Here is a 27,457-nt window from a genome sequence, read left to right as displayed (position 1 = left end):
TCACAAACTTCGAAAATCCTAAAGTCAATTTTCCACAGAAGGTGGACCACCTATGAGCTAATTAACATTTCCATAAATTTGTTATGACATTACAAAAGAAATTAAATCAAAGTGATGTCTCATTATTGACTATGTTTACATCAACAAACATAATGTTTTTATACTGTTTCCCCTTTTTTGAAAAAGTATTCCTACTTAGCTATTTCCACGGCCAATGAAAATGGTGAATGCACTATCACACCTTTCTAGTCTTCTGACCACTAAAGCGCCTTTTACATGACGGTCACATTCACACATTCACACACATATTCATCCACTGATGGCTACCATACAAGGTGCTACCTGCAACTCAGTAACCATTCACACACACTCACAATTTGGTGTTCAGTATCTTGCCCAAGGACACTTGAACAATGTTAGACTTCTTTTTTGTTCTTTTTTTTTATAACTTTTTTTGACTTATTATAACTTTGACTTTTTTCAACATGCTAAACTATGACTTTTATTGGACAGATGGTGCCAGGGATCGAACTTACAATCTTCCAGTTAGTGGACAACCTTCTCTAGCTCCTGAGCCACAGCATACCTCAATTAACATGCTCTAACCTGATGTGTATCAAAATATGGAAAAGTGGAATGGCTGTTGTACTGGGATTTTTAAAAAAGTTTTCCACTGGCGGCAGACTTGTCGAATGTACAAACACAGCCTCCATGTGTCATTACTTCAACCACCTTCTTGAAAAAGTCGGTATTTTGATATTTGCACATATCCAAAACAGTAGTAGCGAACTGTGGAGTTTCAGTCAGGACCAGCAGTAATGACCTGACCTGCGATCCCCGCCCACACCCACAAACAAACACACACACCCCTTCACAGCAGTGACTGCCGACACTGCCAAACACAAAACACAGCATCACGCTATTTGCACCACTGCATCAACACCAACACAAAAACTGATTTTAAAAAACAGCAACACCATTAGCAGTGATTACAGCACCACCCTCACATCATGCCACATGTCTTCAAGCAACCAGATTGCACTCCAACACAACATGGCAGAAAAAAAAGGTTCCATACAATAAATATTACCATGATATTATCACTGCACGGCCTTCAGTTCAATAAGAAAAATGAAATGTGCAATTTACAACCAACAATACTTATCATATACAACCTTAACAATGCACAATGTTGCAAATGTAATGCAATGTTATAAACCACAATACAATAACTTTAGCTGTGAAAAAAAAGTAGCACTCACCCATCAGTTGTAAATAAAAGCCATCCTTCGATCCTTTCTGATGAAACGTTCAATGACCTCCTCATGCAGTTGTTCTTCCTGCTTTAGATGAATGTGCAGCTCCATCTCTACAGAGATAGAAGCCAGTGCAGACAGTCGTGTTTGTATAGTTGTATTCCTTGTGTATGTTTTGATGCGTTTGAGAGCCGAGGAAAATCGCTCATTTGAGGCTGTGGACACTGGGATTGTTACGATCAAGCATATGAGGGCATAAAGCTGTGACATACTGTCTGCAAGCCCCGTGCTCCTCAGAAATGTCAGCAGATCACTTGGGCTCTTCCGCTGAAAGTTTGTCATGTTATACATCACTTTGAGCTCAGCTCGGAGTCTGGGAAGGTCAAACTGTGCTCCGTAGCTCTCATGCAGGCTCCTGAGCTATGACTCGAGAAATGTCTGCTTGAATTGTGGGAACAGTTGCGAATCAAGCAATGCAACAAACAGCAGCCTGTTGTGATCTTCAAAACGATTCTTAATTTGTGCAAGGATGCTGTCGATCACAGCTGCGTGCAGCTCTCTGTAGTGCGCGAGGGTCTGGTCTTCCTCTGGATGCGATTGGCTGTCCCACGGCCTCCGCCGTTATGTCAAAGATGCCATCAAATATTCCTCGCTCACCTTCAGTGCTCTGGCAAAAGTCTGCAAAACAACAGCAGACAGTAGCAACACCAGCAAAATAAAAAATACCAAAGAGGGCAAAAAAACAAAACAAAACAGAAATCAAAGCTTCTCTCTGTGTTAAGTGTCCTGATGCACAGTGTAGGCTACCGTTTCACGGTCAAAACCCTCAGCGTGGTTAAGGATGTGCTGGAACAGCTCAACTCTTTTATCATGTACCGTACACACGAACATGGAGTTAAGGTCCCACCGCACCTGAGAGGCTCCTGGCAGCCTTCTCTCGCAAAATTAATCCAGTAATTTGGTGCGTTTGGATGAACGAGTAAAAATGCAAAAAAGAAAAAAAAAATCCTACCAGATTTGCAAAAACTCTTACAGTCTTTAATCGTTTATGCTGGGATGTTACTTGTGTGCAAAACGATGCGCCAAAGAGCCTCGATTCTTTCACACAGCCTGCACTCCCTTCAGCCCTGATGCCATTAGGGCAGCTTGATCATAACGCCGAGCTGCTAACTCTGTTTTTGCTGTCCCCAAAAATACTCAATCAATAAGCCGTTTCAAAATGTCAAGATTTATTTTTTTAACCCTCTCCTTGTGCAGGCTTGTCTTACGTCTCCACTGATCATTCAGCTGTAAATCCAGACAAAGTCTTCAGATGTACCACTTTCACGAGACAAAACTCAGAGGCTTGATGTTTGATAGCTGTCTCTGTCGAGCTGTTCAGGCTACTAACCAGAGCTACTCCGCGTCCCCTCAGTGCTGTTAAACAGCTAAATAGCTTGTTCCGCTCTGTGCTAGCTGTTAGCCACTCATAGCTCACAGATGCTGTGGGTGAAATGCCGCACACAAACTTTACTTGCCTTGGTAAGTCCGTCCAGTTTAGGTCTTCCTCTTGTAATTAGTTCTTTCTTGTCGGCGTGAAGTAGAACGTGAACGTGAAGTAGGTCGACAACAAAGTCGCTAGCAGCTGTAAATGCAGCGGCCATTGTGTTTCCCCATCGGTATGTACATACCTCGTTGCTAATGTCAAAACCCGCCAGGTGAAGCGCAAAGCTGATGACGACACCAAAGGCTCGCGCAGCCATACACTGCAGGCCCCCAGGGCGCGCTGTCACTAAATATCAAAATCTGATTGGTTGATAATATTGTCACTCAAAGTTGTGATCAATTTGCAGGTCTGGTCTGAGGAGCTGTGATGCATTTAAGTGACATAGGAAACCCTAGGGTGTTTGTGTAACAGCCGGAATGAGCTATAGGTTTTAGTCCATATATTCTTATGGTTTTAAAACGCTAGAAGAAAATAACAGAGTTTAACTGTACTCTTAGCTTGGCAGGTGTCTTTCTTGCCAGATGTATTGATTTAATTTTCACCATGGCCAGTACTTGAACTTAAAGCGCACTGTAGGAATACTGCAGTAACGCTGGGTTTTGACAGACTGCTGGGAAACAGCAGATGTAATAACATGGTAGTGGAGTAGACCTGCAGTTTTATGTTTGGTTAAAAAATGATACTTTAATATAATGCAAGGGTGTTTTTAAACATGTCACTTGATTGTATTTTTACTCAGGTTTCCTACAGCTTAAAACAAGTTCAACTTGAGACTTTTTCATACTACTTGGTTGAAACTGAAAACCAATATTACAATAGCAAAAATGTAAGAAAGGAAACATGAACTCACATCAATCACTTAGGGTTTGCAACAATTTTGTCCAAATGATTATACAGTTTATAAAATGCAACTGTTTTGGTCAAGTTAAGAAGTTGAATAAATTACTTAAAATGCTGAAAAAATAAACCCTTTTATAATGGAACAAACCAAATGGATACATTTGTATCCATTTGGTTTGCATTGACAAAAAAAATACAAAATTGTCATTTGACTGGATATGGCGAATGTCTCTATTCTTATCTGTGTGATGATTCTTTTAGTTATTTTTCAGGGTTTTTTTTGTTTGTTTTTTTTTTACAAATTATTCACAAAGCAAACAGAAAAAAAACTATGTTAACTGTTTCTGTTTCTGTAGGACTTTTGACTAATTGATTTAAGACATTCTAATATCAATGAAGGCCTTATTTTTGGATTAATGAATTTAATGCCTTTTAAGACTTAAAGGATCCGTGGGAAGCCTTTCATACTTCTTAAGGAAGTCTGTGTTAAAATAAGTTTCATGCATTTTCAAAAGTTTATTTTTCACATTTTTCACCCCACCTTTTCTTCCACAGATTCTGGACAACTGGAAATACCATAAATCAAAGGTGGCCTCCTATTGGCTAGTGAAGCTGGACTCTACCAAACAACGTAAGGTGAGTCATAAACTGAAATCAGATCACAAGATATCTGAGCCAGTTCTCCTCTGACTTTCACCTCTATAGAATTGGAGGAACATTTGGGCCTCATGTCTTTGTTAGCTACAGATGCTTGGCAAAATCTCAATCCAAAATTTGCACATCCCGAACTGCTTCAAGATACATTTAGGGCCACCTGATAACGTCAAACCTGTTATTAAGTAGAATCTGGTCAATGCTTCCTAAGCAGACTAGATGGTAACCCCAACAGACAATGAAAGACAATTCTACAAAGAAGAGAAAAATTGGAAGATATTCAAAATAGAAAATGCAAAGTTGTATCCTGGTTTAAAGGAAAGGCTTTTAGAAACGTTACCCTGAGCTGCAGAGATCAACCTGCTCTCAACAGTACCGATAGAAAAGGAAGATCTAGCAGGTACGTGTGTTTGGGAAAAAGAAAGAGCTTACAGGAGTAAGAATTTTCAGCCAACCCCTATTGTTCGGCATTTGATTGACCGTAAATAACCGCTGATCAGCCGGCTCACATCTATGCATCCACATCCATGAGATACTTTGCATTGATCATTTACAGCTGAATGTGGGCGTGTGGAGGGTGGGATATAAGGCTCCATGTGCGAATTGCAAGTTGAATTGGAATTAAAAAAGGATATTACACATTGGCAGGCGTACACATGGTTTTATAAATCAGAATTTTTTTTGGCATAAGCACATTTTGTCAAAAGTACATACACAAACATTTAGTGTTGATTCTCAGCAGGTTTGAAAATAAATACACCACCACACTTTTCAGGGGGGTCACAAGTGATGATCAATGGGCTTTACTTCCTTATGAGTCAACACATTGTTTTTTAGGAAAATCCTTTGTAGTGTATCTTCAACCCTTTGAAACCTAGAGTGACATAACTTTTCTTGTGCTACTTTCAGACGTCTTTCAAGAGTATTTAAACTTCTGAACAGGTTTAAATACTCTTGAGCACATTAGTGCGGTTTCCTTCAAAGACTTGGGGAAAAGGCAATGTGCGACTTGGTGAGAAATGCTGTATGAATTGCTAAAACTTTGTAAGTTTAGAAAATTGTTTTTTTTAAAAGCTGGAGAAAATTGTATCGGAAAAAAAAAGCTAGGGAAAAACTACTATTTACAATTATTATATTTACACATTTTAAATGCATTCGCAGAATAATTATAATTTCTAAGCAGTTTTTCAAGGTCATTTTTTTAATTTTTATAATTAATTAAAAAAAAATACTTTTCAGGTAATTTTCTTCTATTTCTTACTGATTTCTTGCAAATTTTTGGATAATGTCATCTTTCCTTGCTCATTGCCTTTTACCACGTTTTGAAAGAAATCAAACCATATGCTCAGGTCTCAATGGGGTTAACTTATTACAATTCATAATCAGTTAAATTTTCAGAGATTGTCGTCTGAGATAATGCTTTACTTTTGGATATGTTTTCCATATGGACCATCTTATCTTTTGACACTTTGTAAAAGTTTCCTGCCTTTGCCCTTACTCCACACTGTTTATATGCTCACCCCACATAAGATGGACGTTGTTAAAACCAGTGAATATGACATTTTGTCACTGCTCCTACCTATTCCTTTCAACAACTTTTAAAATACCAAAATAATCCCCAAATAAAACTTCAGAGAAAAAAAAAGCCAAGCATGAAGATCATTATCATGTCAGACAGTGAGAGGTAGAGACACCAAATAGGATGTAAACAAAACAGAAGAGGGGGACTAGACGTGGAATGGCATCCAGTAGGCGTGTCAGTAATGATGTGATCTCTCAGCCGCTGCTTTCTGCACAACTGTGCTCGGCTGTGTTGTGGGCTGTGGCGGTGCGAGCCGATGTTTTATTTGGAGTGGAGCAGCCTAATGAGCAGCAGGCAGAGGTCAGGAATGTAGCGCCCACCGCTCTGCCATCTGATTACCATACCAAAACATATCTGTGTGTGTGTTTACTCATCTATCAGTTTGTCTGAGCGTGTATGCGTGTGTCTCGCTCGCCTCATATTGCTGTGGGGAAATCTTGCCTCTTCGCATCGCAAACACACATGCACGCACACACAGTCAAGACGGGCATGTCAGTAATGAGGAGCGAGGAATCAAAGTTAAAAGAGCCACAGCGCTGCACTCTGAGCGGGGTGAAAAGAGAAAGAACAAGTGAGGAAGAGAAGGCAGTGAGGTGGGTAGGGATGGGGGAAAACGAATAAGGGGAGATGGAAGGCTGGCGCAGGTGTCCTCAGACCGCCCGGGAACTTCTGACACCTTCTCTCCAAGACTGACGTCGGTGCAGCAATTAGTCCTCTCCCATGCTCTCCACTGTCTGCCCCGGCATTTTTATTTGTCCTGCTTCTACCACAACCCTCCCCACACACACCACATATGTTTCTGCATGCTTTAATGTGAACGCAGAGATAAACCTGCTCAAATCCTCCCTACATTTGTACAAGGTCTAATTAAATTAGTTTTCATATGTGTTAGTGTACCTGTGACTTGTGTGTGCGCATGCATCCGCCTGTTTATGCATGAATGCCAGCTTGCTCTCTGTTGCTGAGTGAATGCATTAGCCTCTTTGATTGCTAATTTTAAGGTGAGATAAAAATAAGAAAAAAAAAATCTTACAGTTGGAACAAATGCCAACTCACGCATATCAATTAGAAATTCTGACACCTTTTGTCATGCAGCATTAATTTTCCTCATTATCACATGCTTGATTTAAACTGTTGTTGCTCTTTCGTTTCTTTCCTCACCATCTCCCTCTCACTTTCTCCGTCGCTCAGGTGTTGGACATTGTACGTACCAATGTACGCTCAGCACTGCAACGGATCTGGAGGGAGCCGGACATAGAGAGTCTCCACCTCTACCGGCTTTTTAACCGCGTCTTCAACCGGCTGCTCTGGAGTCACGGACAGGGCCTGTGGAACTGCTTCTCAAATACTGGGTAGGCCAGTCTGAGCGAGGCTGTCAGCTAAGTTAGGATGTGGACGGGATGGCTGGTGGTATCAAACAAACTAAAGTGAAAGTGATTTTCACCAAAATTAGCTTGTATATGTGGGTTTGAAGACATGAGAAAACCTGCTAAAAATAGGTGATAAACTTATTTGCCATTGCCAGTAGACAGGAGCTGTGTACACAGCTCTGAAGCAGACTATGCCTTTTCTTTGTGTTTTTTTTTTTTTTTTTTTTCTGGGGTGTCACCTTCGACATCGCGGACAGGGCGGAAAACAGGTTAGTAAACATTAGAAAGCAGCACTGAGGCCAGTGAAAATGTTATAAATTAAATTAAATTAAATTTGGAACGATGTTCAACCACTGCTTGGGCAAAGAAAAATGGTATTTTGTGGCGATGTGTTATTGCATCACACCAGCAAAATGCTAAAATTAGCGTGACTGCCTGGGTGTTGTTATTCACCATTTTACAAGCCATTTGACCTATGAGATACCTGAAAATCTGTAGACCCTTCAGGAAAAACATGATAGGTGACAAGAAAAAAAATCATCTTGTACAAGCTAAATTATTTTTGTATCTAATCACTCTCCACCTTTCTTTATCATTCTAAAAAAATAACAACAAATGTTGAGGATGACTAACGTTTTGCTCCTGCCATCTAGAAAGAGTCACTAATTGTGAAACCCGTTTTTGTTAAACCATGCTGGAGAAGAGTTCATGGAATCAGTGTTTAGCTGATACATCTGCTACATTTAAACCCATGCCTGAAAAATTGGGGCTACTGCAAGTAAATCCTGTGTTTAATACTCAGAGAACAACACAGAATTCTGCCAGTCGAATCAGATTCAGCAGCTCAATAGAAAAACTTGACAATTCATTTGTTTTCCATATAAAGTTCTGAAGTTTGAATGTGGCTCAGCAGACCGTGACAGTGGCATTCATTGTAATGGCACTAACAACAGATCGCAAACACCCCAAATTTTTCTTCCAACACTAGATATAAAAAAAAACAGAGACTGTATCCTGTTAACTTGCTGTGAGCTGTAAATTCATTGCTGCTTGTACCAGAGAGTAGCGTAGAAGTGTAGAGCGCTCACTCTGCAGTAAAATCTGAGGACTGCTAGACTCAAAGCCATCTCAATCGACCGAGGTATCTCCCACCGATGATTCGAATCTCTGACTTTGAAGGGGCAACCCTACGGTCACAATAGAGTTCTCTTAGGAATAGCACAGTATATTGGCAAAAATGTATCTAAATGACATAAAGTTGAAGGTATTTCAAACACCTTCAATATTAGGGACTTTTGAGAAATCATTCAGGGCTGGAGTCCCAAACGCCACCCCCCTCCTCCCTCTGCTCTGCATCTGCATGTCACAGTCCAAGGTGAAGCATAAGGCCTGCTATCATAGCGTGAGGAAAGGCAAAGAAATGAATGTAAGACTGTAATTGGTGAATTAAACCAAGACCAAACAAGCGAGACAAAAAAATGAAAAGAGACATTGAATATTTGCTTCAGAGTGTCGCAAAGAAAACCACTGAGAGGTTCACGGACACTAATTCTTCAAATCAACACAAACAAGTGATCACACTACAGGCCAATTACCACTCTATTCATTTCATAACGCCACTCTTTCATCTCCATGACTAGAAGTTTATGCACCATGCGCAATTTCCCCATGTCCTTAAGCCCAGTGTTCGTCAATATATCATTTTCAGTGACAGCAGAGACAATTTGCCATTTTTATTCACTATTTATTCAGAGGAAAGCAACTGCAGCTGAATGACAACGAATGAGTGACAGACCAACCAGACCCTGCTGCACTTTCCTGAAAGCTTTCGGGGATGAAAGAAACATGTTACTCTGGGGAGACAGGGTGCAAATTAAGGTCACAAATCTGGGCTGTTAATCAGGGCTTTTTCACAGGTGAGAGCAAGAAAAGGAGAGAGGAGGAATGAAAGCAGGAAGAGGGTGAATGGAGGCCTCTTAGTTCTTTTACTATGGTTTGTTATCAGATACTTTGAAGTTTTCATTTGGCTTCTTTTTATTTATTTATTTCTTCCGCCTCCTTTTTTGATGCGACCGTAAGTGGCCTCCTACAAGATGAGTCACTGCAGCTACAGCTAACTTGATCATATTCCTATAGAATATAACTGCAGAAAAACACAAACAAACACCTGCACACGCACATGCACACACAAATCCACCCGTCTGTGGTTTACATAGACTTTCAGAAACATGTATTTCACTTCCCGAAAGACAAAGTTGGTTTCCATACATATATTTCATACACATTAGCACACTCAGGCAAAGCCATACATGCAGCAAAATACACACACACACACACACACACACACACACACACACATATATATTTATATACAGTTCTGCGGACAGCTGCTGTGCTGGTAGCTTTCATCTTGTCTGTGATGAAGGTGTGACCTTCTCGCATCTCCTCCTCTCCATATTCTTTACAGTTCAGTTGTTCGGTGGCCGTGTCTCCCTTGACGCAGATGGCTCAAAGGGTGTAACTGAAGTCGCTGCCCACAGCTCTCCTCCTCCCTCACTTCCTTGGCAGCCGTAATTGAGGGAGAGTGAGGGAGGCAGTGAGCGGGTGATACAGATGAAGAGCATAATAAGCAGAAGGCAAGAAGGGGAGGAACCCAGTGACAGAGAAAAAGCGGAGAGGAGAGTGATTGAAAATGAGACATCGGAAAATGGTAGAGAAAGGATTGGGCGGAAGGGTGGAGGCCTGGGAGGATTAGACTAGCCTAGCCTCTGCTACCCCCAGCATGCTGCGCCCCATGCAGCTTTTGTCTGACTACAGCCTGCCCTGGATGATCCAGCTAGCTTGTTAGCCTATCGTCCAGCCCCTCCCTACAACAGGCCGTGGCCCAAACATCGATGAACCCAACAGGGGGCCCCAATGTCACGCAGCGACAGAGAAACGGTGCACCTCAAAAAGCACCCCACCCTCTCCTCCCCGTCTCTTGTTTGATATTTTATCTAAGGGACTTAACAACAATCAAACGGCCTAGCAGCTATTGTGGGCGATGAATTCAACAGGCTTTGAAAACGACTTAGAGAAAGAGAATGGAAACACAGACAGTTTTGAACCCTTTCAGAGGAAGCACCCCCCACCTCCCAAGGAGTAAAAGGGGGTAGACATCAAACGTACCCCCCGGGGTTGTGTGTCTCAGTTGTTGAAGCTCTCTCACAGTGAGGGGTATGTCCGGGGTTGTTAAGGGGGTTAACTGTACTTGGATTTGTTTCATCCATCCTCTCTGTGTGCCTTCCTGCACATCTGCCAGTGTGTGCGTGCGTAAGCAAATCTATATGCACACATGTACAGTAAAGGCCACACATTAGAGAGCATATCTACATACATATGAATAAATCTGACTTAATCTATTTAACTGAATCTGTCTGCGTGAATCGTGCACACACACAATATACTGCTACTGTATACTTGTGCATATTAATGGCGATGCTAATCTGAAACTGCTCACTTTATCTTCCCTCCGTGCCTTCTGGTTTGCACTGCAGTTCATCGTGGGAGACCATCTTCAGTAAGAGCAGCGAGGTGGTTTCGCCCCAGGAGCTGCAGTGCTGCCGACGCCTGGTCCAGCTGTGTCGAGACTGCCTGTTGGTTGTCTACAAGTTTGTCTCAGAGTCCCGTGGCTCTTTGACCGGACTCAGCCCCGAATGGGACGACACCAGGTGAGAAGGACACCCAACTCTTTGATGTCTTCCCACTGAGCTCTTTATTTTTGAAGGATTCTTATAACTTTCCTGCTGCAATAGACAGTTCGTTATACAGTAGGGTGGCTGGATAAGATTCAAGGATACGATGGGATTCAAGAGTCCACTGGTAGGTCCAAGGTTAAAGCTGTACTTGGTGTTCTTGTGCAAGACATTGGGCTCTGGCTCTGGAAATGGCATCAATCTAAATGCCCGAAAAGTCTTCAGACCCATATGAAGATCTTATTTTGTCCTAGTTTACAGATTAAACCCGTGTGCTGTTTATGTGGTCATAACAGTATCAAGACACTACAACACTACACATACCTGTGGCAAGATACTGAATATTGCATAAGCATTAGCACAAGAAACCCTTGGTGTTTTTATTTTAGTGTCTTCTTCCAGATGAAATTTAAGTCCAGATAGAAACTGGTGAAGACTCTGACTTTGTAACCCACTGAAACCTGAACAAATTGGCTTGATTTTCTTCAAAATATGGGGAGAAGGCAATGAGAAATTACCCAAAATTAGCAAGAACACATTAGAAAGTTGCAAGAAAATTACTTGAAAAATGAGTGAATAAATAAGAAGGAAAAGGCTCAAAAACGAACAAACAAACCTAAAATAAATACTATAAAAAGACTTTTTATTTTTCCCTTAAAAAAAAAAAGTTAATATATAACAGAATTATTATTTTTTAATCGCTCAGCTTTCAAAGATTTAAATGCTCGTGAAAGGTGTCTGAATGCCACTCAAGAAAACTGATGTCGATCCAGGTTTCAAAGGGTTAAAGCTGCATGAACCAGAGGGAGGAATCATAAACTTTGTAAAAACTTCAAACTAAGTTTGAGTAAATAAATGAACTAATAAACTTTGACATACAGTCAAGAAAACTTTGATTTCCACAGCCATCATCATTAAACCTCTCTCAGGAAACATTTCCCCTCTCTCCTCCATAGAGACTCGGAGCCATCATCTTCATCACATAACCCTGATAAAACAAACAACAAAAAAATATCAGTCTCATTCTATTTTTAAGGTCGATCCCCGCAGGAGACAGCAGCTCAGGTTTGTAGAGAGTGAACTTTTAAAGCACATATGCTTTGAGCTGGCAGACAGGGAGGGAGGAGGGTGGGGAGGGGGAGAAAGGGAGTGTGCTGTTAACAGGAAATAATGGGCCACAGATTAGCGCTCAGGTTAGCCCGGGGCCCCCCGAGGCCTGCTTAATTCAATTAGAGCCCAGATGAGCCTGTGCAGCAAATGACCTTACGAGAGAGAGAGAGCTCTTTTTTTCCTGGGGCCTCGCTTTACATGATTCATAACTCTTGCGCATATTTTAACAGGCTATCACTTCCAGTATAAAAACCAGAGCTGTTAAAAAAAAGTATGTACAGTTGCAGAGCTACTTATGTGTTGACTAATCTGACATTGTTGCCACTGACTGTTTTAAGTTTATTGCTATGTGGGGACTTTCAGACAAAACTGTAATTTAATACTCAAGCTTGCACAAAATGACACACTGGTGTATCCATATGTTAGAGTAGGTACCGTTTAGAGTCCATTTAAGCATGCATTGGTCTGTCCTTTCTTATTTCTTCTGTGTCTATATATGTCTGTGTAAAAAAGCTTTCCATTTGCTGCTGGACCAGCCTCTACCCATGGCTCCACCCCTGCTGCTGTCGCTGCCGCTTCTTCTTCCTCTTCCTCCGTCTCTTCGCCCCTCGATGCAGGTCTCTGCTTGGTTTAGTTCTGCTAAACCCCCCATCTTCCAGCACCGTCCCCTGCTTCCTGCTGCTCGCACCACCTCACAGCTAACAAAGGCTTGGTCCCACCTGCCCAATGATGGTTGCTTTGGCTGCAAAACCAACAGTCTAGCATGGCCTCCTCTCCTTTCCCTCACTAATATTTAAATAAGTGATGTTTGGATTGATGCATAAAATATGTTTCAAACAACTTGATGTCCAAAACTCTAAACAATGTATTTGAAAGGAAAGAGACAGGAGGAGGAAGCGTATTCAGACTGTTTGGAGCACTGTTTGTCCACACCGCAACCATTTGGCCAGCTTGCCGCACATCACCCTGCTGCTTCATGCTTAACTATGCCTTTCACTCAACGCTTTTATCAAGAGCATCTTACCCTGAGTGCATTTTCAGTACGAGTGGCCTCAGTGGGGAGCTGAGCGCCTTACCTGCACCGCATCAGCGCCATGATCAACCTAAGCACCGCTCTCTTCTTGTCACAAGAAGACAAAGAATGGCTCGGCTTGCATCGTGTGGTTTGCAGTTTCACAAACACAAGCAGTTCACATCTGTCCATCAGGCATGCAGGGAACAGTCGCAATCCGCCGCCACTTCAGATAGACGAGAAGCAATTAGGATTATTTTCTCATTGATGCATAAGCTTTCTATGAGAGGGTAAATTGTGTGTGTATGAGAGTGTGTGCATGCACATGTCATGCGACTGTTGTGCAACAATCATCTGTCCAACCTCAACGTCGAATTAACTCGAACTATTTCTGATGAGCTGCGTCCACATCCAACTAAAGGCCGTGACACACCAAGACGTCATCACAGAGCTAGTGGCGTCGAGAGCCCCCTGCTACGTTGCCCTCATGTCGCCATTTTCCGGCCAAAAAGTTGCACAGGAACACACCAAACCTACTGCCAACATGTATATTCTGCACCTGCATGAGAGGAGATACCCCACCATACCACAGTAAACAGTAACAGTAAATCGTAAGACTGCCATGACGCTAGTTAGCCAGTTGGCACATTAACAACACACTATTGACAGAACAAAGCATATTTACTGTGTACCAGTGAAGAACAACACAAACCATTGGGAAACGATTCAACATGCTGAATCGCCTTCAAATAAGCCAATGAGGGTCAACGTGGGCCAATGGTGTGGGACACACCGCGGCAACGAGGGATGCGGGTGCTCACTGTCCACGTCAGCTGTCTGCCTGGTGTGTTACGGCCTCAATAAGCAGATTTAAGGGATGATAGCACCTGTTTGCTCACATAATCATATGCCCATATGTACACTGAATTTACATTTTAGCTTCACTTCAGCTGAACTTTATAATGCCTTCTTGCATGGAGGGAGGATTGTGGATTTTGTCCCCCATGTCGAGTTTGTCACACTGCCTTTTTTTGTTGAAGCCTGCACCGATCAGACAGGGTGCTTTTGCAGCTTGAAGCTGAGAAGTAAACTCCCAGATCGGTACCTTAAAATCTGCACAAAAAATGGATAGGTGGAGGGCACTTGCTCTGATTGAGGGTGCGGGCCAAATAGCACATTGGTCATCCATGTTGCTATATGAGACCCTCAGAAAGAGGAGAAATCACAGGGAATAACAACAGGTGGTCCAGGAGCTTCGCCTGAATGACAGTTAGTTCTATTACTTCGTGTTGGGACAATTCGACAATTTGCTGTCAATCGTTGGGCCTAATTACAGTTAGTAAAGCACTGACAACTTTAAGGCAAAAAAAATTTGTTATGTCTTGCAGCTTGCTTAAGTTGGCGCTGAAAGTAAGTTAACGTTACTACTACTTATACATTTATTAGCCGTAACTGTGCAAACCTCTTAATGGTCACAAAGGGCTGGAGCCCATCCCAGCTGACATTGGGTGGGAGGCGGGTTACACCCTGGACAGGTCGCCAGACTATCACAAGGCTGACACATAGTGACAGAAAACCATTCACGCTCTCATTCACATCTACGGTCAATTTAGAGTCACTAATCAAGCAGGCGAACCTGGAGAAAACTCATGCTGAACGTAAAAACTCTGCACAGAAATGTCCCCTCACCCAAGATTCGAAGCTGAGGCTCTCTTGCTTTAAAACTACTCCTTTTTTATTTTTTTGGTCATTGCCACAGCAAAAGGCCCATCTCTCATTTGGAAACAGGAGAAAAGACAGATTACCTCAGGCATTTTTTCAGGGTGTTCCCTGCTGCAAAAACACAAAGTGCATATAGCATAAAAAACATGAGGTGATCAGCAAAACAAAAGCAGTGAGCAAAATGCTTCACTGTCATCGAAAAAACAACTACAAAAAGTCGCCCCATGTTTTGTCGCCAAAACTCTGTCTCTGCCTGATTGGGTCTTCACTAAAGACACCAGTAATAATTACTGCAGTTAGTAACTTTCAATGCACATATGGGCATGTGAGAAATATGTGAACCTATCCTTTAATCTTGTTAATAAAATATGGAATAATAAAAGATAATTAGGTTTATTTTATCTGGTCAATGTCACAACTTCACTGAACTAAACTGAATGTCACACAGAAGCCACTGGAGAAAAAGCAGGTCAAGAGGTGATTATGAGATTGTTTTAATATCTTTATGCACAAGTTGCATACAACGTATAACATTTCTAAAAGGCTGAAGTGGATGGATATTTTTCAGTTTCCAGTATATAATTACACACAAAACACTGCTTGTGTGGAAGACCAGTCTGTCAAACCTCCACCTGCTGACTACTTGAACTATTTCACACATTGAAATCAAAGTTAATATATGCAGGCAAATGTACACACACATGCATAACACATACACTCACAGAGCTCTTGGCACGTGTCAAAGTGGGCCTGTTGGCCTGGGTCTTCGGGGTCTCCATTGTTGACCACACCTGCCCGCTCTTGTTCAAGCATCCTTCCTGTGTCAAGTGCCCTGATCAGGTGTGTCAACAGCCCCATGGGTCTTAGCAAAGTCCTTCAGTCTGTGTGGGCAGATGAGAGGAAGTAGCCAAATAGCTCCACTAATGACTTCCTTGTAAAGCCTGGAATTACTGTCACTACCCAAAGACAATTTTCCCATGATGACAAAAGTTTCAGATTCTATTAACTTTCATCTGTCTGAAAAGTGTGGCGGTAATTAGGGTTAATTGGGGTGTTGAGCTGAATGTGGGTTGCAGATAACCTTCAAGGCTCTTTGTACCTCTTGGTTTATGATTGCGTCAGCTATCGCGGCAGTCTTACCCTCCATCCTTAGTCATGGTATTTCGTCTTGTCGGGCCTCCTCTTAATTTGCTGTGGCAGTTGCATCTCGATGGACGACTTAGGAGTAGCATGGAAGGCCTGTCAGTGGGAACAGTGGTGGATTGTAGCCTTACATGTAAGGAGAGGGGCAGGAGAGTATCTCTCTGTCTCCCCTGTCAGCTGATGGATTGAAGCAAAGCAGAGTGCAAAGTGCATGAACAAGCCTCCCTCTGGCTTTCAAACATGGACGTTGTTGCCAAGACCTTCATGATCAAAAGGAGGACGAACCTGGAAGATACCGAATGAGAGTCCAATTAAATATAGCCTGCAGAGACAGCGGCCGCTTGGACGTGAGAAGCCCTCGTAACCCACCCCTTGCCACTATGAGCACTATGATGCTTTCTAGGAGCAGAATATTCTCAAAGTGAATAGCAGAGGATCTCTGAAGAACACACACTCAGGCCCCCAATGAATGTTCAATATTTGATTATCTTTTTTTTTTTTTTTTTGACTGCCATTTCCATGCCTGGGCTAGGGGTTTTCAGTGAAAGACTTATGGAAATGGAGGATAGAAAAAGAAAAAATTACACTACAGATCCATGAACAGAATCCCAATGGATGAACAGAAAATAGAAGGAACAAAGTGCTGAGCTCGGGGAAGAGAAACATAAGAAATGATTCAGAGAGTGACACAAAATCATGGTATGGAATCACTAATGTCACCTCAGAGATGTCACTTAGAAGCAAATGTGAGAAGCTTACAGCAAAGCAGATCCTGCCCTCCTGTTCTCCTGGGCTCGTGTGAAAGGAGTTTAAGATGTAGAAGACTGAGCTCTTGTTCACCAAGTCCAGTCAGAGTCGAAGACAATGTGCTGGAGGGATACCTACGGCCCACTTGAAGCTGCTTCAAGGACACTCTCGTCGGACTAAATGAAGCTAATTTGAAACCCTCCTTACTCTCCTGAGTCTGGGGCTGTGTTGAAGCGGACGCCCTCAGCGACATGTGCTTTTTCCGGTCGACTTTAGAAGAAACCGCTTGGCTAATTTATCCAAGAGCTATTTCACAAGGAGAGAGAGCTGTCAGAGGAAAAGTGTGCTATCTCTGCACCAGCTTAAAAGAAGATATTATTTCCTCACTCTGTAATCCTCAGCCCCAGTGGCTCCCTTTTGATTAGATTGTCACATCTTAAACACTTCTACAGGGACTATTTCTTTTGTCCATTGTACTCGTTTAACTAAACGAGCGTTAGATGTATTTTTTATTAGCTAAAGATTCATGCTGCTGATGTGGCATTAAGGTCACATAATGTACAACATCACAATATAACAAATGTGCCACAAAAGCCCATAAATGTGAGTAATTCTTCCAACTGAGCAGTCTGGAAGAATCCAAACTTTCCCCCCGTCTCATGTCTTCTGAACAGTGCCCCCAACATTTGCATAACCTTCAGTTAACCTTGTCCAGGATTTGATCATCTCATCTGACATTGCTCTGACAACCATATCTGACTCATTTCCAGTAGCTAAGGAAAATGGGAGCAGGGTTCAGCCCCTCCTGACTCTTATCTCAACCTGACGCTGGTCTCATTCTCAGGTACTGGAACGCTGTTAGCAGGAGCTGCCTCACTGCTCTGTCTCGGTGGAAGGTGTCATAGAAAAGTCTTAGAAAGGTACTGACGCCTATGCCTCGGAATGATAGGTGAGGATTTTCTGTTCATGATACCAAAAATATAAAAAGGGTCAAAGTTGAAAAATACAGTTGTCCTGAAAGAAAAAAAAAAGATCTGCGTCTGTCAGTAGAAGTAGGTCCATAATTTATTACTCTACAAGCTCCTACATAAATACTGCATATAACCTAATTAAACTAGACAGTAACTGATAGTGGTATATATGTATATATGTGTAATGATTGAATGATGATTTTATGCTTTTCTTTATCATACATGATAATAAATTAAAGAACAGTCCAAAACTAAATACATACTCAAACAATTAAGACATTTGAATGTGTCACATTGGTCTTTGGGGAATTATAATTGTCATTTTACATAATTAATGGAATTATAAAGACGAAACTATTGATTAATCACAGTTGAGCCCCATACAAAATACCCCAGAACAGTGGTTCTCAACCTTTATTGTGTCAAGGACAACTGAAAATGATGCACATGCACCACAAACCTCCATTTGGTCAGATTTCTCTTCAGAAACCTTCATTTGAAAGGATTTTGTTTGTTAGATATGATTAAGACCAGAATTTAATACTTGATACCTAAGTGATACCTAAGATCAGAGTAATCACTTATGATCGGGATGTACGATAATATCAGCACATTATCGGTAAATTTTGATATCAGCCAACATGACATCATAAAACAATGCTTTTTTTCTGTTGACAAAGTGAACATGTAAAAAACATCAACCCTAAGTTGAAGTTTTTTTGGGTTTTTTTGCACGAAGAATGAATATTACACTGAAAAGCATTGAATTGTATGTGTCTATCTGCTGATGGGCCATCATGACAAGAGTATGCATAATATGATGTTAATTCCACTACAGGAGACTTAAAAAAAAAAAGGCAAGGAAAAAAAGCAGATGTATCTATATCAATATCGGCTTAATGATCTGTTAGATATCGGCATATCAGCAATAACTTCAGTATCGTACATCCCTACCTAATGACTTTTACTGACATCAGGCGCACCTCTATGGTGAATCAATTAGTGAAAATAAACTATTCATCATTTTTCTGGGGACCCCTCGACACTCCCTCAAGGAAACCTGAGGGTTCCCAATCCCCTGGTTGAGAACCACTGCCCCAGATCATACAGCTCTCACAATTTAAGCGTCAAATTTTGATAATTTTTTTCCTCATTTACAAGGGGAGGGTGATGTCACCAGACTTTTATTAAGGCTGAAATGTGCAAACGGAGACGGCCATAAAATGGTAGAATCAATATATGAAAAGCGTGCCATGTGTGGTTTCAGTGCCGAGCACTAATGCGCCCTGACCTCTAAATTGTGACCTTTGCATATCTAATCCTCTCATTATGTTCATCCTTTCCCCCTAATCCCTCCGTCCCTCGTTCTTGTCCGTCTGTCCAGGTATCTGCTGCCAGTGACCTCCCAGTTCATCATGAAGTGGCCTTCGTCCAGCTTTGGCCGCATCTCCTCGGCCGTGCCACGCTCACGCAGCCTTTTCGCCGCCAGGATGGGCCACTTCTGAGGTCACCGTGGCAACCCTGGCTTCAGACACCTCGCCTTTTGACCTCGACCGCCCTCCCCTGACTCTCACCCAGCCAAACTCCGATCTCAGCAAGTTGGGTCTGAATTTGAGGCAGCTCTGGACACCAGCTAAAGCCTCAAACCTGGCCAAATCCCTCTGTGGAAGACCAACAAAGAAAGGCCGGATGATCTCGGATTTCTGAAGGGCCTCGTTCAATCTAGTTTAGTTTGGACCTGCCTAGACCAGCAGACCACCCGTACCCTCGACCCCTACCTTTACCCTCAGTAACACCAGACAATGGGTTCACCCGTTGTCTCTCATTGTAATTGCTGTATTATACCTACTTACTGTACAGTTACAAGTCATGGTACTGTAAAAGGGAAAAATAACAAATACTAAACAATGCAAGGATTATTTATTTATGTACTTAATTATTTTGTAAGATATTCCATGAATGCAGATGCAGAATGCAGATATGGAATGATATCAACAAAGCTATCCCTTGTTTGAGAAAATGGATGTAAAAACAACAACAACAAAAAAAGCATATATTTTGCTGGTTGTAATCAGTTATTTTACGTTGGAATTTTATTTATTTCATAACTTATATCAGAGGCTTTATAAATGCGTCACTTTATGTTCAGTTTTTACAGCAGTGAGGTGGCACCCGGAGAACCATTTAACTTTTGAATGCTAATGCTTCATGTTTTACCTGTGTGATATTAAGTGCAGCGCTACTAAGCAACACAGTGTGTAGAATGTCATTGTAGTAAAGCCAAGCCTCTTCGCCTCTTAGAGAACGAGCTGGCTTTGACGCCACGACGAGCCAAACTTAAGTCTGAGAGAGCACCCAGTTCTTATATGCACTTTGCAGTTTGTCACAGAAAGAGAACGTGGGTGCACATTTCAGTAGTGTTTGCATGCCTAGATTTTAGTCCCTCACCCAGATGTAGTGGTTAGACCGAGGAGCTGCGTTTTGGAATATACTTGAAGTTTTGTGTTGTCATTATTAATTATTGTGTCTTTGTGTCGGCTGCACTCAGAGGGAGACACTTCACTTTTAGATCTGTCGTCTGGATGCGTTGAAGATAATACGGATGTGTTGCATCACTTACAGATTGTGCGGTATGTTGAATGACTCGGCTCATCAGCCTAAATGTTCTGTAATGGCGATGATTTGCCCGGGATAAGCAGCTGCAGCCTTTTTTTTCCCCGCCGCACTGTTGGTACAAGTGCCAGGGAGATCATGGATGTGCCAATAATAAGCGCATCTACTTCATGTGTTCAGTTGGGTTTTTATTTAAGGTTACAATGTCATGAAAATACTGTAGGACCTCAGTTAAATACAGTATTAAATGTTGATAGGGAGAAATGCAGTGTTATATGTTTAGTGGTTTACTTGGCTCTGTGTACGACCCCATGAGATGATACTAGACGTTTAAAGATGGTAGCTTGTTGGCAGAGTGTACAGTGCAGTGTGCATTTATAACATCCATCCTGACTAACAGGTGTGGAAACAACGCTGTGCTAAATCTGCTCAAATTTAATCCCCCCATACACTGAACATCACGTCACAATGCCAAATATATTTATTTTGCCTGATTTTATTTGTGTTATTTAAGAGTAGTACTTTTTCATTGGAGGTATGAGATTTTTAATTTTACATAGCAATAAAATGTTTAAACAAATGCATTTATACTTTTTGTCATTTGTTTTCTTGATGTAAAATCACTGATACTTCTACTACTACTACTACTACTACTACTACTACTACTACTACTAATAATAATAATAATAATAATAATAGCAACAACAATAACCATGATAAAAAAATACTACTAATAATAAAGGAATCACAATATTGGATTTTTGTAGATATTTTATAACTAATTTTGGCTGATTGCCGATGTCACTATCAATATTCACATTTTTTTCCTCCTAAAATATAGTGAACATCAAGTCTCTCTAGTGGAATTAACATATTGTAATTTTGATGGCCCACTGGTGGAAGATGCAGACATAAAATACACTGCTTTTAAAAATGTACACATTCAATTGACAAAACAAGAAATCTAGTTAACTCAGGTTACATATAAAACATGCCATATTTATTCTTATACAACTTTCACTTTAACAGGCTTGGATGATGCTCTGCATAAGACAACAGCCAAAAACCGGGGCAAATCTTTTTTTTTTTTTATCTAATGAAAGTCGCTTAATTAAAGCGTCATCATATTGGTAGGAATGTTCATTTCGGACTGATGTCAATATTTAATTTTAATTCCATTATCTGCCATAACTGATGACATGCCAATATTACCATGCATGCCCAATAATAATAATACATGAGGTCTCAGACGCTCTACATATTGTAATATGTATATATCAAAAACAAAAAACAACAACAACAAAATAGTAAATCTTTGATAAATTCAATAAGATAAGAGATATTAGAATTGCACTGAGGTCACTCAGGCATAAAAACATTGGGCAGGGGCAGGATTTAAGGGAACCATGAAATGTCCTAAAATAATTCATTATTTTAAAATTGAGGCCTTAATTGGTATTAAATTTCTTAAATCAATCTTTCAAAAGTCTTAAAAATGATTAGACATGTGAAGTAGGACTTTATAAGTATTTCCTCTGACGTTTTATTGTGAAATTAAAAAAAACAGTAATATCTACTCATTTATTTATTTTCTTATTTCATAATTTCCCAAATGCCTCTACTATTAATGTCACCACATCAGGATAGCAGAAACGGCAACACACACGTTTGGTTTGTAGCTGGGATGCTCAGAGCAGACGATCCACAGCTAGCTGTCACTCGACTCTGGACCACACGGGGAAGAGCAAATTTAACAAAACCTGTTTAACCAAGAATTCACGGCAAGGTTGAAACTTGTACAAGGCAATGCATACAAGGCTCGGTACATTTTATGCAAAAAGTTTTCCAAACTTGGTATTATGGGAATTGAGGCACATTGAAAAACACAAAATCGGCAAAAGAAACTCAGCTACAAAAGCCAGGTACTTCCCAGTTCTGCTCTGCCCTTGACTTCACCATGAGACAAAAAAAGGTTGTCTTTTATGATGCAATAAGCATTTAGGAAAAAAACCGTCAAACCAAAATATATTATGTCGGTTAATATTTTTTTGTTTTGTTTTTTCTTAAATTTTATTTTTAGCTTTAAAGTTTATTCTTAGTAGCATTGAAAAATGTTGTAAAAAGTCTTAAATCCAATTTTCATTAAGCAGTAGTAACCTCACTATAGTCTGTTTTCAAAACTGACGATTTTCTTGCTCTCTATTTTTCCTCTGACAAACACAAATGAGCCTTAACTGAGTAAGAAAATTACAGAAAGATAAACAGAGAAGGGCGAATGTACAGAAAATGACCCAGATATAAAAGCGACACTTTTTTCCTGCAATGTACAGCTGAGAGAAAATGAGGACAGACGTGAAGCGGTACGACAAGCAACAAAGGTCCCTGACTGGAAATAAACCAGAGGTGTTGTGGTTGTATAGTATTTGCCTTCACAAGTGTTATTACAATGTAAGTTCATTAATTATTTCGAAATGAACAATTTTTCTCTTTTTTTTTTCAGGTTCAAGTTCAGGTTATTTTTTTATACACATAGGTAGATTTGTTCTGCAGTAAAAAGAGAAGGACAAATTCCAAAATTACAACACACACTGACGAAAGACAAAACACGATGAACCATGACAACAAGCGCTCAGATGTGTTATTATCGACAGCAGATTGGGATAAGGTCAAAAATCACAAAATGACACTAAATAAATAAAAATGTGCATGATTTGTTCTTAATTTGTCATTTTCCATTGATTCCAGGGATTCACCAGTGTTTTCTTATTGTTATTAGTTAGTTATATTTTAGTTTTCGTTAGTATTTTTGAAATAAATGTATGTACATTTTTCTGCATTAAGTATTTTTACTTTTAAAACTTAAATACATTCTCCTGATTGTACTTACTTTTACTTGAGGAAATTTTTCAATGCAGGGCTTTTACTTGTAACCAAGTATTTTTACATTGCGGTATTACTACTTTTACTGAAGTAAAGGATCTGAACACTTCCTTCACCGCTGCTGCTGACACGGCATGTACGGCATTACAAATGTTTTGTCATTGCTGTTTTTATTTTTTTTAAATTTATTTTCCTGGAACACAGGAACTGACAGTCAGAAAACTGTGTTTAATTTAAGTTTATTAGCTTTTTTGGTGGCATCTCTCCAATTTTTGAATATTTACATACAGCACAACACTTGCCCTTATATAGGGGTTACCACACATTTTCATAGACCTGATTTCAAAAGTTTTCCATGACTTTTAAAGGACCCATATTTTTTAACTTACCAAACTCATGTTTTTCAAACATATCAGACTTAAACTCTATTCAAAGATAATATCAAGTAGCTGGCATACACGACGGCAGACACAGAACGCAGAGGAAAACTGCAGGTGATGGTAATTCAAATGTCACACATCGACACATAGCAGAAAACTGCAGAAAATAAATTTGCTGTTATGTTAGATTACGTGAGAGGTTATCTATGGAAAATTACTGTAGCAATTCTATTACACACAACAAAATTCCATGATTTTTCCTAAATTATCAGTTGTGTTTACTAATTCCATGACTTTTCAATGCCGCAAAATTCAATTTTCTAGGTTTTCCATGACCGTTGGAACCCTGTATGTAGCGTTTAGAGGGTGTTACCTAAATTACGTTGACTTTGTATTTTTTATCTCAGCAGAAAATTAAGTATAAATATGAGATAAATGAAGAGAATTTTGCTGCATGAGGCCCATTATGTTGAGCAAAGTTCAAGATAATGACAGCAAAAAGTCTACAATAGGCTATGGACTTATTCAATTAGTCAGCTTCTTCCACAAAAAGTTTTTCCCTTCACCCATCTGCAAATGTTCTGTAACAATACAGCAAGCAGCACTTTGTCAGGGCAACTTTAATAATCTTCAGTGTTCAATTAATTACCTGAGATAGTATCAATAAAAGTAGGAGCTGTGAAACAAATATATAGAGAAAATCAAGCGGAACTAATTAGAAAAATTAAATCGATGTGCTGTCAATCTCTAATGGGTTTTAAAACTTCCTGTCCACCTGATATTCGTTACTTAAGCGGCTATCAGGCGATCTGGGTCAGCCGCAGAGTGATATCACGTTTCACACCAGAGGCCCCTGTGGACAGGTGACACTCCTGAACGGTCACTCGCCTCCGAAATGAGAGTGTGTACCCAGCAGCCCTTTCTTGTTCTAACTTGACCTGAATGCCGCCCTGCACGGATGACCGTGTGTGTGTGTGTGTGTGTGTGTGTGAGTGTGCACCTACGCTCAAGAAGAACGAAGTCAGTTTTATTTAGCGCTGTAACAGCACCGCTGTGTCCAAGTTCTTGTGACCTCTCCACCCCTCCATCCCTCTCTCTTTTCCCTCTTTCTGTCAGCAGAAGAAGTGCGGGGCGCGACCTTGAGGCTCTACGGCCTCCGCCTTGGCCGTGGCCCCTGCAACCAGACGAGAGCGGAGGCTGACAGTCTGGCGCTGTGACCCCGGCGTGCTGTCCAAAAATATCCCCCCCAGCAACAGGGCTGCGCTGTTCTGTCCTGACCTTTCCACTCGTCGCTCTCCTCGGCGCCATCCCATCATTTGCTTCATCCCCTCTCTCCCCTACCTGCGCGTGGTCCAGCCAGCTTTGCAGCCAGTGTCCAGGCTTTTCTTTTTTAAATCATCACCCAGATGACCCAGTTTCAGGGCCCTGAGCCGACCTCTCCGGCTTGGAGAGTAAAAAAGCGACTGGGAGCTGTGTGAGAGAGGTGGATGGTTCAGATGAGATAAGGAAGCAGACACACACACACACACACATACACACACACAGACACAGACACACAAGCTCTTGCAGCAAACACAGATGGCCGAGCCTCAAAAATCTGCTTTTTTGTGCTCTTAATCCACTATTTCAAATGACATGGAGGGAAAAGAGCAGTGTGATTTGTTCTGTAATTATGACTGGCTGAGTGAGGTGTCCAGAGATTCGGCTGCCCTCCTTTCCCCTTCTAGCGAGGCTTTAAAAGCGGAGCCTGTAGTGGTTTGTGTGCTTTCAAATGACAAAAGTGACCTTTCTTATCAGACAAATATTGCCTGTGTACAGCCTGTGTTTGAAAAAGTGTGTGTGTGTGTGCAGGATTATATATCTCTCCTACCCACTGTGTGTGTGTGTGATGGCAGCATGTACTGTGCTTGTGTGTGTGTGTGTGTATAGTATGTTCACATATGTTCACTGCTGTGTTTTATTAGTTTTTCAGGCCTCACATCTGCCTCTGTAACCTGACATGTTTGTGTATTTTATGTGTATTCTCAAAGGGACACATTCAATGACACCCGCTGCAATACATTATCTGTGGTGCCTCGTTTACAACATCTTTGCTCTCAGCAGGGGTCCTGCCTGTAACTGACACATAAACCAACACATAAACATATGCACACTGAGGAGCCTGGATGGTCTTCACTCAGCTGGTCCCAGTGGCTCGGGTTATTTACCGCACACACTTTCTGTTTACTCTGCAACACACTGAAAATTCCCAAACAAAGGCTTTTAAGTCAAATTTATTTTGCTTGTGAGCGGATGTTTAAGGCACAGTTTGAGTGTTGGGGTGCCCCCCTGCCCATTTTTATATTTTGACGTTTGGTGTTTTTTTTTCTCTATCTGTATATTTCAATAATTTTGAATTTTTGGGATATTTTATTTTCTTTAAAAAAATAATTTTGAATTTTTGGGATTTTTTTTTCTATTTTCTTTTTTTTCTAATAATTTTGAGTTATTTGTATATGTGTTTGTCTTTTAAAGATTTTTCTGCATTGGATACTTTAACTCCACTTTCTTGATTATACTTAAGTATACAAGTACTGTTTTCAATGCAGGCCTTTTACTTGTAACAGAGTTTTTTCACAGGGTGGCACCAGTACTTCTCCTTAAGTACAGGATCTGAATACTTCTTGTCTTCTTTGTCTTTGAGTGCCACAAACACTGCAACCAATGTGTGTTGGTCTCGAAAACCACTCTCCTTAGTCAGAAGCTCAGGACGCTCTTTCAACAACATCCACTGCGCTGAGCCACTAATAATGACGTAGACGGGTTTATGTAGAGCTGGTAGAAAGCCCGGTGTGTCTTACACAAACATAAAACGGAGCTTAAGCGACATATTTTTAAAGAATTATTAGATTACTCATACTCTAAAACAGATCAGTAACAATGAAACTGATAACATTTAATTCAAGTTTAGAAATTATTTTTATATCAAACATGGACACTGTTTGCAGGTTCCAGCTTTTCAAATGTGAGGATTTGAAGATGTTCTTGTTATATATGATAATAAGCTGAATATCTTTGGATTTTGGACCATTTCTAAAAACAAACCAGATATTTGTATCCTTTGGCTCTGGGGAATTACAATGAGCATTTCACTATTATCTGACATGTATAGACTAAATCAATCAATTATTTAATTACATTTATGGTATAAAGTCCAAGAATGACCAAAACAAAAAAGGCACAGCTGAAAAAACGTCTCAACACAACCATGCCGACTACATTCCTGTTGTTGTGTTAATTTCTTTTTTTTTTTTTTTTTGCTTTGCACGCGCATATAAACACACACACAACACTCACACAGAAACCGCTTGATATGGAGCTAATTCAAGGTGAGATGTGTTTACTCATGCAGAGGTCATCATGATTCTGTCTTTCTTCAACAAGCACAAAAGGCAACATTAATCAACAAACTGACGAGGAAATGTTGCATCCTGTGTAATGGAAAAGAATAATCTTTCATTATATTGTTTCATGGCCAAACACACACACAATCACACACACGCCAGTCACTGTGTATCATTCTCCATACCCTTGGTTTGCCCTGCTTGAATTTTAATGGTAAGCCGGCGCTGGTCTGGTCCATGTGTGAGTCCTCCAGTGTTTCGTCTTTGATCCACCCATCATGATTTTTTTTGTTTTGTTTTTCTACCTCTATTTATCGGGGGAAGGGTTGTGCTGAGCACACATGCTTTCACAGCTCCGCTTTGTTTCACATTCACATATTAACACACGTTTACACCTGGGAGCTGTGCAGTGCCCGCTGGCTGCTGCTGGCTGCAGCGCCGTCACATGACGTCTCACAGTGGTCGCTCGATCAGGGTAGCGAGTTCCTTGTTCACCTTCCCTGCCAGATTTTTACACACACACACACACACACACACACATAAATTCAAACCGCTGACCTTCTACCTATAAACC

At 40.8% G+C, this 27,457-nt stretch overlaps 1 protein-coding gene across 1 annotated transcript in view; it reads left to right on the top strand.

The window, feature by feature from the left end:
• ttll7 (tubulin tyrosine ligase-like family, member 7) overlaps positions 1-19,527 on the top strand; it is an 87,752-nt gene extending 68,225 nt beyond the window's left edge. The window contains exons 18-21 of the mRNA XM_042484167.1: positions 4,138-4,218; positions 7,010-7,170; positions 10,725-10,898; positions 19,012-19,527. Of these exons, the coding sequence (XP_042340101.1) occupies positions 4,138-4,218; positions 7,010-7,170; positions 10,725-10,898; positions 19,012-19,132 (537 nt within the window). The 3' untranslated portion in view covers positions 19,133-19,527. The remainder of the gene's footprint in view (positions 1-4,137; positions 4,219-7,009; positions 7,171-10,724; positions 10,899-19,011) is intronic.
• The last annotated feature ends 7,930 nt before the right edge of the window (positions 19,528-27,457 follow it).

The sequence above is a fragment of the Plectropomus leopardus genome, chromosome 3 (assembly GCF_008729295.1).
Source record: "Plectropomus leopardus isolate mb chromosome 3, YSFRI_Pleo_2.0, whole genome shotgun sequence".
NCBI lineage: Eukaryota > Metazoa > Chordata > Actinopteri > Perciformes > Serranidae > Plectropomus > Plectropomus leopardus.
This window is presented reverse-complemented; position numbering and strand designations above follow the sequence as displayed.